The 12424-nt window shown below is 38.3% G+C and overlaps 2 protein-coding genes across 2 annotated transcripts; one reads left to right on the forward strand and one right to left on the reverse strand.

Annotated features, from left to right (window-relative positions):
- The first annotated feature begins 4566 nt into the window (after positions 1–4566).
- On the forward strand, positions 4567–6419 carry grp (gastrin-releasing peptide). Its single transcript, XM_056402948.1, has 3 exons — positions 4567–5111; positions 5783–6024; positions 6139–6419. The coding sequence occupies exons 1-3, from the start codon at positions 4958–4960 to the stop codon at positions 6190–6192; spliced, it is 450 nt and encodes a 149-aa protein (XP_056258923.1). The 5' UTR covers positions 4567–4957; the 3' UTR covers positions 6193–6419.
- A 57-nt stretch (positions 6420–6476) lies between these two features.
- rx3 (retinal homeobox gene 3) lies at positions 6477–10897 on the reverse strand. Its single transcript, XM_056402946.1, has 3 exons — positions 9990–10897; positions 9438–9673; positions 6477–8563 (listed from the first exon to the last, which is right to left on the reverse strand). The coding sequence occupies exons 1-3, from the start codon at positions 10249–10251 to the stop codon at positions 8144–8146; spliced, it is 918 nt and encodes a 305-aa protein (XP_056258921.1). The 5' UTR covers positions 10252–10897; the 3' UTR covers positions 6477–8143.
- Positions 10898–12424: the final 1527 nt, after the last annotated feature.

Below are 12424 nucleotides of genomic sequence, written 5' to 3' on the forward strand. Positions count from 1 at the left end.
CACACAGTCACATGACGTCACTCTGCCTCCATTCATGTCAGCTATAAGCTGCAAAGGGGAGCTGCTATAAGCTTCTCATCTCATTTTCCTGAATAGGGATTTTTCCAGTTAGTTATATCATGTGATGATGGAATATGTATAGTATTAGTAGTATTTTATGTCCAGATCTAAAATGTTTAGTATTTTGTAGCCCTATAAAAATCCTAATATTACCTTCATAATTTCCTCTACCCCTACAGTTTTCTGTAACAGAAACCAGAATTAATTTCTGATACCTTTAATTATCTTATCAGCTTTAGGGAAGGTCCAGACCCCCAGGCTGGAAACCATTTATATCGCCTCTTTAGAGGTGGGTCAGTTAGTCTAACCTAATGCTGTGCAGCCAAACATTTTTCAAATCTAATTTTAAATCTTAACGGAGAACCCTAAGTACACATTTGGGAAAATGTATGTAAAATTATGCCCAACACACACAGTATTTGCAGAAATAGAAACATGGAGTCTTTGGTTTGAATATTTCATTCATGTAGCTTCTGTGAAGAGCTGGAACAAGCTGCTGCACAATAAATATGTGATACTGTCAGATAGTGACGAATAAGAGGATTTTCCTGACTTTGAAAGGGGAAAGCTGAATTTTCAGGGGTTAAATTTGTCTTTTAAATGAGGAATTTGGACTGAGTTGACTAAAAACCAAAACCTGTTCGTAACACAAGGATTAATCATTTATATAAACACACACTCCTTCTCTGTCTCTTGTGTAACAATATGAAAGCAAGTAAAGCAATATGTTTCTTTAAATCCCAGCGCCACCTTCAAGGTCCCTGAGTGGACAGCTGCCAGGTGATTTAGTCAAAACTGTGATGAACAACACAGATCTCATAATGGCAAACTGTCCATTTTAATTGACACTTTCTTGCTGAAAGGCCTCCCTTAAATGGCTCTTTTTTACTTTTCATAAAGCCAATATTATTACAGTCATGACACCACAGTCAGAGCACTTAATGTATCATATGACATTTGAAAAGAATGAATTGTGTGAATAGAAAACGGAAAGGGCAATATTTTCACAGCTCAAAAATAGAGATTTCAGCATGACATCACTTATTGTTCACTGTGTTGTACATGAAAAGTAAAATGAGTGTCAAAAACTTTTAACAATACAATATTTATATTATGTGCTAATGATTATGACTAATGATTGTTTAAAAAGAGATAATAATAATAATAATAATATTGCACTTATTATTGCACAAAATCTAAACTAAACTAAACATAATCTATAAATGTAAGTAAAATCGATATGGTTTCATGCTTGTAAGTACGCTCACATCATGTAATAATATAGATCCAAATGTAATATAATTCTTAACACTAAGGTTATTAGTGCAACTTTTTACTCCCAGCAAAAGACTCATAAAAATCATTGACTGAGTTGTGCCTCACAGTGTCACCCCACAGTGCCACCTGGTGTCCCTAGACTCAACAAACAACATAAAGAGAAAAACTGAATTTTACAGTTGGACCAAGGTATTATTTTTTAAAAACATTACTTTTAATTGATTTTTGAAATTATACACATCAGGGGATACCAATGTATGAAGAACAACAATTTTCCCACTTTAATAGTCATAAAATGTTTAAAGCTCACTTCATACAATCAAAAGTTATAATTACCAGCCTCTATGTGCAAAATGCTGAATTACGCAGCTGACCACGCTTAGTCAGACTTTCAAACCAATTACATTTGGTTTAATTACATGGCCTGAAGTGATTGCAGTGGTGATGAAAGTCAGGCAATCAGTCAAGAGTGGCTGTTACAAGTGAGTGAAAGAGTAAAAACTCTTTGGCCACCCAGCGTGTGATTATCCAGTTCATACCATCCTTGTGTAGTATGGTTGAGATTCTTGAAGGGTTTTTAAGTTAATGTTATAATATAGAGAGTCCATTTCAATAATACCTACCAAAGTAACCCAGAAATTGGATTAGGATATTACACGTTTAAAACATAAAATTAACCTCTTTATTAATAGTTTCATGTATGATTTTTTAAAAATGAACCCACAAAGAATCTTGTATTTCAGTGATAACCTTGTATTTAGCAGTTTCTTAAGACATTTCCTTTGTACACAATCATGCACAGGATCTTGTTGTCTCACATAAACATAAACCAACAAATATTTTAGATGGCACTGCCCTGTGTGTCCTACCTGTTGCTGCCCTTTGACCATAGGTGACTCATCCTGTTTTGTTAAGGTCAGCCTTGGATGAGGATCTGATACGTTATGAGCCAGAGATACTCTCTAATATCCTGCAGGGATGTGTGTTGGGTTTTGACCTGACAATACCCAGAGGAAACCTCCAACCTTTTCAACACAAGATGTTACCCACCTGCAAACGCACACAGATGAGCGCATGGACTCCTTATCTGTCCTCATCTATTCTCTTCCTCCAGAAATCTGTACGTCAATACTGCCATGAAAAGGATCAGTCAAGTATGAGAATTTTACACAGACACATGCGTGGGCACCTCACTGTGTATGAGGACTGCTTCATTCACACTGTTGACCTTTCCAGAGGGTTCAGTACACTGTAATAAACTGTACTGATAAAAGATGTAGACTATACACAACAAGCTGACATATGCCGCATTGTCAAATTCTTGTAAGTGAGCACAGCACAGGTGTTGTCTGCAGCAAGACTATTTTCAGCGTTGTGATTCCTGGCATCTTGTTTGACTTGTGTTCCTTCGCAATTGGTGTACTTTTTTTTTTTTTTTTATAATTCTGCGTCATGTCCTCTGCTCTGAAAACAAGATGATATTTAGAAAGCAAGTGAATGCATTTTATTTGCAAAAATAGACAAAAGAAACTGGAGTTGTGTACAGCTCAGCTAAAAGAAAATGCATTACATTATTCTATTCTGCTGTTAAGTGATATACTATTCTGATTTATTAGGTTCTTATCTGCAGGTTTCTCCTCAGCATTTGGATGAAACACTCATTGTTTAAATCTAGGAGAGTGCCATTTCCACCGTAGAAAACAACTAAGTACATTTATTCTAGGACTGTCTAATGTGTGAGGTACTTTTATTCACATTGACACTGTACAGAGGCAAATATTGAATGTATTACACTATTATCTGACAGCTAAGTTTAAAATATTACATACAAAACACATTAAAGTGTTGGCCACATGTGAATTGATCAGAAATATAATCCCATGATATGATATACAAAATGTCAATCTAACACTCTGAAAGGGGCCATTGTGCATAATGAGCTCTTTTACATTTTGTACTTTATTTGGAGATGATATATGTATTTCTGTAAAATTTAGAATGAACTGAAACGGCTTACAAGAGACATATTTATAAAAAAAAAAAAAAAAGAAAAAAAAAAGGGTGAAACGTTGAAAAGTATTGAATAAATGTAGCCCTTAGTACTTACAGGTCTCCTACTGCACTGAAGCCTTTGTGCCTCATCTGTATATCGCTTTAAATAAAAGCATCTACCAAATGAGTAAATGTAAATTTAAAAGTAAAATGAAAAGCAGCTGAAATATATATAAATTAAAAAAGCAGCTTAAATATATGAGCTTGCTTAGTAAATGTATAGTTTGTAACACAGTTGTGTGAGCTAACCTTGACAGCCTTAACAAAGCTCCACCAGGGCACAGAAGACATCATCCAAGTGTTTTCATAGCCTACTGACCAGAACTAGTAAACTGACCTTTGTCGTTTACAGATTAGTCGAGTTTACACATCTCTAAGAATGTTTACAGGTCTTTGGAAGTACTATGGCATATGTGAAAAAAAAAAAACTTGTACCAAGTCTTTTGTGGCTCCAGAGGAAGCGCTGTGAAATCTGATAAATTGCTCAAGTGATGTCACTAGAGTCGGCATCAGTTGGGTTTGAAGACTACAAACCTGAAAGTGAAAAATATCTGGTGGTATGGGTTATGTAGCCTGTGTAGCCCGCTGCTCATCTCTACTTGAGGTTAGAGGCTTGAGGCTACACATTAGCTTCTACTAGGATAACACACCTGAATCTCAGACACAACTGCTGGTGGGCAATAGTTCTATTGTGGGTAATGTAGGCGGCAGGTTTTGGTTTGGACAAGGAACAAAGTGTAGAATCTGGCTCTGCAGCATCGATTTGGAGTCTAAGTAGTTTTTTAGGTACAACATTTTATGCACTTACCTCTCCACAGAATGAAATATTTAACTTTTTTACTTTCCTACATTTATCTTACAGCTTTAGTTACATCAATTTCTTCGGTTTATAAATTGTTAAAATGTCCACTTCAACCGGCTTCAACATTAGTGTGCTGCTAAAATGTTAATGCCTTAGAAATAACAGGTGGCTGTATACAATAACACTGAAAGGTGCCATTTTAGATGATCAATACCTTTTAGTACTTTTCTACATTCCACAGGAAATACATGTAGTGGGACTACTTTCTCTTGAGTAAATTATCGGAATACTTCTTCCACCACTGCGTTTCCCCATTATGCTCGTTGAGGCGGAAGCAATTACTCACGAGTCCCGTCCATCATGGTGAAATGACGTTGGCACCTCCTGCAGTCACCCTACAATCTCTTGACAAACAATAGCGCGCATTAATAATTATAGGCTATAGATGATCATTTGTCATCATCACTTTCTCATCCTGATACCGGCACCGTGGTACTTTTAAAAACACCCGCTGACGTACAACTGTATCAGGAGGGGCACTTAACTTTCCTCATTAGCCGTTTCTATCAGAGGCGTCATCGGGAGTGTAACTTCAACAAGTCTGCAGCTGGACGCTTTCGTTTTTCTCGCCCTCTGCGGTGCCGGTTCACACAAATAAAAGAAAAAGTCGACTATGGTGGAGATTTTCTAAAGTTAAGTGAAGCTGATCGACTGCAAGTAAGGGTTAATATAACGTTGTTTAGATCAGACATTTTCTCTGATAACATGGGCGGAGTGTGCTTGTGCTATTCATGGACTTGCAGACCAGTGTGGCCAGTTTTTATTATTCTGGCTACAATACCCTGTATGATGCACTGCTCAGAGAGTCCGGCAGCAGCTGTTGGAAAAATGTACCCACGCGGCAACCACTGGGCAGTAGGTAAGAGAAACATTTCACATAAGATAATGAGATACATTGATTTACTTAAAATTATACTTCGTTGATCTGATTTAATTAGAAATATGCACCATGATAAGTGATAATATTTAAAGCAAATCATTTCATATTTTGCATCAAAAGTGGATCAGAAATATTTTAGCCTCAACACTAAAAGGCAAATTCTGTAGGCTTTACAAGACTGTTGCTCTTTTGAGTAAATATTTGCACACTAATAATTTTGTGCATTATAAATGTATTTAAAATGAATAATAATGACAATAAAAATAATGTATTGATCTTCATGCCCTGTGTGTTAGTTCTCATAACCCCTGTTTATCTAATAGACATGTATTTTTTTTCTCAGCTTATGCCGGACTGGTCATTGAAAGTGAAAATAATTAAATTACTGAATATTGAGTTAAATTAAATTAAGCAAATGTGACCTCTTTTAGACATGAAAGCTCTTTGATGGGAAGCATATAGGCTACTGAGTAAACTGCATTAGACAGTTTTCCAACCATCCAGCCTTGAAATGTGGTGTAAATGAGAACTATAATTACAGTATAATTTCAGATAATGGCCGTGATAATGTTGGTTAACCGAAACGTAGTTAATCAGTGTGATTGACCACATACAGATCAATCTTCATGCATCTCTGTCCAACTTCCCAGGTCATTTGATGGGAAAGAAGAGCATCGAGAGCCTGCCTGCACTGCAGGAGACAAACCCTGACAGTGACTACCTCACACCCCCAGAAACAGCTGGGGTCACAGGGCTGGACCGATACGAGCGACTGATGGAGGCTCTGGTGCAACAAAACAACCTAAAACAGATGAAGGCACAAACTGTAGACAGGCTGCTTCGAGTGCGCGGCGGCTGGAGAGAAGAGGACAGAGACAAATATCTCAGAGAGGTCAGTCTGTGGATTTTACCGCCTTATCTATGTGTCTATTAGTGATCCTTCAAGTGTTTTGGAAATAATATGTTATGGTTACGTGTATTTCTCCATTTCTTCACTGCGTTATAGATGTCAGAGCTGCTTCTTCTGGCTTTGAAACTGCAAGGCAATGACTCCACCTGAAGGATTCTGTTTCAAAAACAGTCATCATTATCTACTAAACATGTGCCCTGTAATCACATAGCCAAAATGAAAAGTTTTTCTGCTGTAAGAAAACACTGGAAAACCAATAGAAGTTTATTTTATCAGTAATTTCAAATTTCTAATATGTATGTCATGCACTTTATGTTACATAAGCTGAAAATCTGAATAAATTTAATTTAAATTTAATAAAATTTGTGATAACTGCATTTTGATGTCTGAGCCTGCTTTGCACACCATTTTGTTAAGTGGTCTGTTATAGGTATCACAGGTCACAGTCACGGTTGTTGTCTGAGTGTATGTCATGCTCTTGTTTACACCACCAGATGGCGCAAAATGTTCGTTTTAAGAGCATCTAGTTTCCGTGTAACATTTTGAGCATCATAGGAAGGGTTAACATGATCATAATTACAGATCACGAAAATAAGTCTATGGTCAATTCAATTAGCTCTGATGCTGCTTTTTCTCTTCAGAGGGAAGAAACACACACACTACGACACACACATCCCAGATACACAAACTCCAGTGTGTATTTAGGACAGTAGGATAGATGATGATGGGGGCTATTATTAGCCCTCAGGGGTTGTAGACAATAGGAAATGCTAATTGAAACAGTTTGGTAACACACATCTTTCCCTTAAAGCCAAAGGACAGCTTTCTCTTCCCTCATTTGTCACGGATGATTGGCAAACAATAGAGGTACAAGCCACTTTCACCCCATCATTATGAGTCTAATCCCAGGAGCGAATGGGATAAAGTTTACAGGAGTTAATGAGGATGAATAAGTGGGTTGACAAACTCATTCCCTTAAACAGAGAGAGCGAGTCTGGGACACATCCTCTATGTTTGTTAACGCTGCTTTAAATTAAATGGTAAATGGTAAGTTGGTACGCAATTTTGTACTGTAAAGATTCTGATTTTTTTTTTTTTTTTTTTTAATCCGCAGTCCGATTTACAGTTGGCTGGATGGACCTGTTTGAGCCCATAACACCTCAGTCAGTCATGAAAACGCGATACATAAAAATCTGCAGCAGGGCTTTAGACAAAAAATGCAAAAAATATCTCTTTCAAAACTGAAAACTTCGACAGGCTTCTTTGCATCACGTGCTTTGCATTTAATGTGGAATTTGTTTTATTTGTCTTTATGAATACTTTTCCCCAGCCTGATAGTCATCCACCACTAAGGGGTGCTATATTCAGAATTCTCCACATTTAAGTCTGCTGAATTTCCATCTACTGTACCTTCTGTCTACAATGTGATAATGTTGCTGTACATATTTTTACATAAATGTGATTGGTAGAACAACTCCAGCTCATAAATGCTACTCTACTGTATATTTCCTTGTTTATCAGCCATTCCAGACAATTGACCAATCTGCATGTCTCAAAAGTGGCACATATTCTGGGAAAACTTGATTAGTCATTATTTTCTTTGTTGATTTTACATATAAAGTTTATTGTATAGAGAAAATATTCACATTCGATAAATCTTTTATAGTGAAAACCAAGAACTTGGGTCCAAAATCAAAATGAGGAGTACTCCATTTACAACAGTGGAATAAATACATACTGATGGGTAGAAATTGGGTCTGTCTTTGTTATATTGGCAACATAACACTGGTCTGAATGAACATAAATCTTTACAGTCAAAGTTTGCAGAGAAGATTAAAAGAAGAGGAAAAACACAAGAAAACTATGACTCATCAGTAGTTCTGTATTTTACAGTAGTTTCACAGTTAGTGTCAATGCTTTTCAGAAGGTCATGTCCAAGTGATGAGGACATCTCTAGTCCTGGATGTCACCTGCACTTGTCACCTTTTTTAAAACTTCCAAAATAATGCAATCCCATCCTCAAGAGGATGATGTCAGTTTTTCAAAAAGATGCAACAGATGCATTCTGGTTCTTGATGTCTGTTTGACCTCAACTCAGAGATCACCACGTCTTCCCAATAGACTGAATGTGTTCCTTAGCCTTCATCCTCAGTGAGGCAATACTGGAGTTCCTTGGATCTGCAGAGCACTGGTATGCCGGAGGTGGGGGGCACATGGAGCCGATGTGGGGTAGATGAGGGCTGTGTCCCAGGGCTGGGGAGTTGAGGAAGGACGCCGGCAAGGAAGAAGGCATGGACGGGGGAGGAGAAGGGGTGTAAGTGCCCGGGAGGCCCTGCGAGCCACCGATGAAGCCCGGGAGGGACTGCAGGGAGGTGGAGGTGGTGATCGGAGTGGAGAGCCAGGGGTCCAGCTGCGGAGAGCGGCTGAAGGAGAGCAGAGAAGAGGTGTCCTGGAGCTTGATGGAACTCACCTCCAGCTTCTCCTGCCGACGCCACTTGGCCCGTCGGTTTTGAAACCACACCTGAAAAGAAAAAGGAGGATCTTAATTTTCAATTCACTTCAACTCAGTGCAACTTTATTTATCCCCGTGAGGGCAGCTGCATGCTGCAGCTCGCCACCCATGTCAACATTCACACTCAATAGACAGAGGAACAGAGAGCAAACATATATAAAGTATAAAACCTGCAGACTTTCTAAATGTATCACGTAAAATATAATAGTGTGTTGAAGTATTTAAACATTTAGAAATGTCTAGAATGAGAGTGAAGATTTCAGATATTAAAATAAGCACTTTGCATCACATTGTAATGCTATAATCACCAATGAGAGATTGTTACAAACATAGGCTATTTTAAGAAATTGATTGAACTTCTCATTTAGTTTCAAATTTCTTTCAATGATGAACCTGAGATAAAAGCCAAATTTCTCTTTTGCTTAAGCAAAGTAAACATTTTGTAACTACATTTCAAATCTTTTTCTGTGTTCAAATTCGAACAAATAAGAAATGAAATGGTATTTTCCCCTCCTGCACCAATTCCCCCAACAGTTATAGTTTTACTGATATAAAAGTCACAGGGGAAATACAAAATGTAAATAATGGCCCATAAGAAAGAAAATTATTTCATATTTTTAATATTTTTGACAAATCAAATTAATATGAGCTGATCAAATTAATATGTTACAAAACGTTTCTCAATTTCTCATTGGAAATAATTTTTTTGAGAACATCTGTTTTTGTATTTATTGAAACTGTTACAGATGTTTTTTTGTGTTTTGGCCACAAAATCATTATTATTGGTCAGCAGCCATCGTTGATGTCTGCAGGCCTACAGGCCGAATAAAGGCGTCTGCACAATGAAGAAAAAAAAAGAAGTGGTCTAGTGTGTGGGACATACCTGCACTCGGACCTCCGGCAGGTTGACTTTCAGCGCCAGCTCCTCCCTGCTGTACACGTCCGGGTAATGGGACTTCTCGAAAGCTCGTTCCAGTTCGTGGAGCTGGAAGGTGGTGAACGTGGTTCGGTTCCGACGGTGTTTCTTCTTTGGGTTTTCGTCGTCGGACAGTTTGCCGTCTCTGTCAGGGGAGTCCGGGCACACCGAGGCTTCAGCGGTGCTGCTGGCGCAACACACACCTGCGGAGGAAGGACAGTGTGAGGAACGAGGCAGAAATCCGGAAATGCTTGAGAGTTGTCCAAGTTTAAATTAACCCTGACTTAAATCAAGTTCTGCTGGTTTTAGTTAAACCAGCTCTACTTTTTTCACTGTTACTTATTTATTTCTTAATTCTAAGAGTTAAGAGAGTTTCATGGCCGCGACATCTGACTCCAGAAAACGATTTTCTTGAGAAATAGTAGGTAAAAGTGTTTGATTATATAAACTTTAAAAACTTTAAAAACTTAAAATAACCTCACTTGACCCTGACACTTGGAGAAAACTGAATCCACTTACTGTCAAAACTTTCAGAGTAATGACTTTTCTTCATTGGAGTCACAATTACATTCCCGTTGCGCTCAGCATCTTTGACCAGAACTTTTTCCGTCATGCTGTAGGAGGCTGATTTATGGAAGATGGTGTCCTCTTTAAAACCCAGGATCGCCTCTATGCTGTGGACTGTGGACGGGTTGTTCCCGGGGCTCTGGACGGAGCGTGCGGAGGGAGACATGCGCTCATCCATCATCATGACTTGGGAGGGTGATCCAAGAAGCCACATTGGTCGGTCCAGTCCAAAAGATGGTCAAAATTACACGCAGTCCGACTTCTTCCCAAATTTATCGCGTCTCCTGTGTTTGGAAAAGTTGTAAAATTCAAACTATGAGGGATGATGGTAACCATGCGCACAAGATACACGCCAGCAGTAAGACCGCTTGCTCAGTGGTTTGAGAGCATCTTCAGAGGGGGCTTTTAAAGTAGTGCCTGCTGTACGACCCCCCACCCTCCCTCTGCTCATACGGCACCCCCGCTGCACGTCAGAGAGAGGACGTCCTGTTGGATTTGGCCCTGCTGGATTTAGGGGTAACTGTGCGCCCGGGCAGGCACTACCACCACCAGCCTCCACACCCTCCCTAACTCCTCCCCATCTCAAGTGCATCAGTCAGTGCTGGCTCTAAACCTTCTTACATAAATCTTAAAACCATCTTTCCACTCCTCCAGATGTCATGTTCATGTCAGACTGGAAAAAAGAGAGGAAGATTAGGCAAACAGATTAAGGTACAACAAAATCATAATTACAAGATTTCTGGTCAGGACATGGATTGCAAGATGAGAGCTTAGTATTTAATCAAAGCGTCAAGATATTGTCGCCAAAATGAATAGACATTTGATTTAGTTGAAGAATTATTTGTTTTATTGACCTAAAGGCAAAATATTGCACCTCTTGACACATGTTGAATAAAAGTAACTGAAATACTTTAATAGGCTAATTAGATTCATTTAAAGTATGTGCTAATGATTCGTAAGACTTAAACTCTGAGCAGAGTTTCTTTAACCAGTTCCTACAGGTGTTGAGTCAAATAGGGCAACAAAGCTCAAACAATAACTATAACCACTTAACAGCAAACAAAGATTGACAGCAGTGTGGTAATCCTTCTTAAGGGGATTACATTATTTTACTCAAAAGAGTTAAAACCCTTAAAACTATTTAGCTTTTCCTAATCACCGAAGGTGACCTTATCCTTTGTTTGCCAGAGAGAGGAGGGGCACCCTGAGAGATGCTAACTGAGCTCTGTTTTAATTAACAGCAAAAAGTTGTGGCGCAAGTATATGTAAAGGTTTATTCATACAACAAAACTTTTTAAAGATTCTCTCTTGTGTTTTTGGGTGCCGGCTGTGATGATGTTTATGGCACACATACAGAGCATGATAATAGGTTTTTAAGATGTGTATAGTGTTGGAAAAGTTTAATTGAATTGATTCAATTCCATTGTTAAAACATTTTTTGCCCTGTTTAAATAGCTGAACATTCAGTTTCATTATCTCAACGCTCAGCTGCCAGTTAGCCTCAAAGTTGCATGTGCACAGGCTGAACAAAGCTTCTGCATCAGTATAATAACCTCCAGTGTTCACGACCCCAATAATGACGAGACAGTGAGGAGAGAAAAAGTGTGTGTGGTAAAATAATGCAAATCATACTCCATTTGAAAAGAATTCTCTCTCAGTCCTAAAAACCTTGCAAATGTATTTCCAAATCCAGATGAAAGCTCGTCTATTTCCCTCAGTGGGAATCATCTGATCCTCCAACCTGTCAACAAATTGTCTTTAATCCAATTAACACCAAAAAAAGTTGAAACTAAAATGTTCAGATTATTTGAAATTTGAGACTGAAACTGAACCGAATCATCAGCATTATGGGAATGATGCTTTTTTGCTGCCTTGCTGAGTGTTAGATGAGAAGATTGATAGCACTCCTATAGCCACTTATCTTAACTTGGCCCAGTCCAATGGTACAAAAATCCACCTCTCCAACTCATCATTTTAAAACATTATATCTCATTTGTTTAGTCACTTCATAAACCGAAGTGTAAAATGCCAATCTGTTACTCTTCTGAGCATTTACATGCTGGATTACGTCTCGTCTGGACACAGGATGGCTTTTGTACAGATAGGCCTACAACAAACAAGTTAACAAACAAACATGTTAATTAGTCCTGGTAAGTGAATTTTCTTACCAACAAAGAGCTGTTTCTGCTTTCATATTCAGCACACAGATATGAGAGTGGTATGGATCATTTCATCTAAATGCTTTGCAAAGAAAGCAAAAATGTATATTTCCCAAAAGGTCTCTCTATTTTTTTTTTTTTTAAAGTTACTTACACAATGTGGCCAAACCCCAAATCCTATACCCAAAGACAGGACACCCATATATGCAATTATTGCCAACCACAGCA

Source organism: Seriola aureovittata, chromosome 18 (assembly GCF_021018895.1).
Source record: "Seriola aureovittata isolate HTS-2021-v1 ecotype China chromosome 18, ASM2101889v1, whole genome shotgun sequence".
Taxonomy (NCBI): Eukaryota; Metazoa; Chordata; class Actinopteri; order Carangiformes; family Carangidae; genus Seriola; species Seriola aureovittata.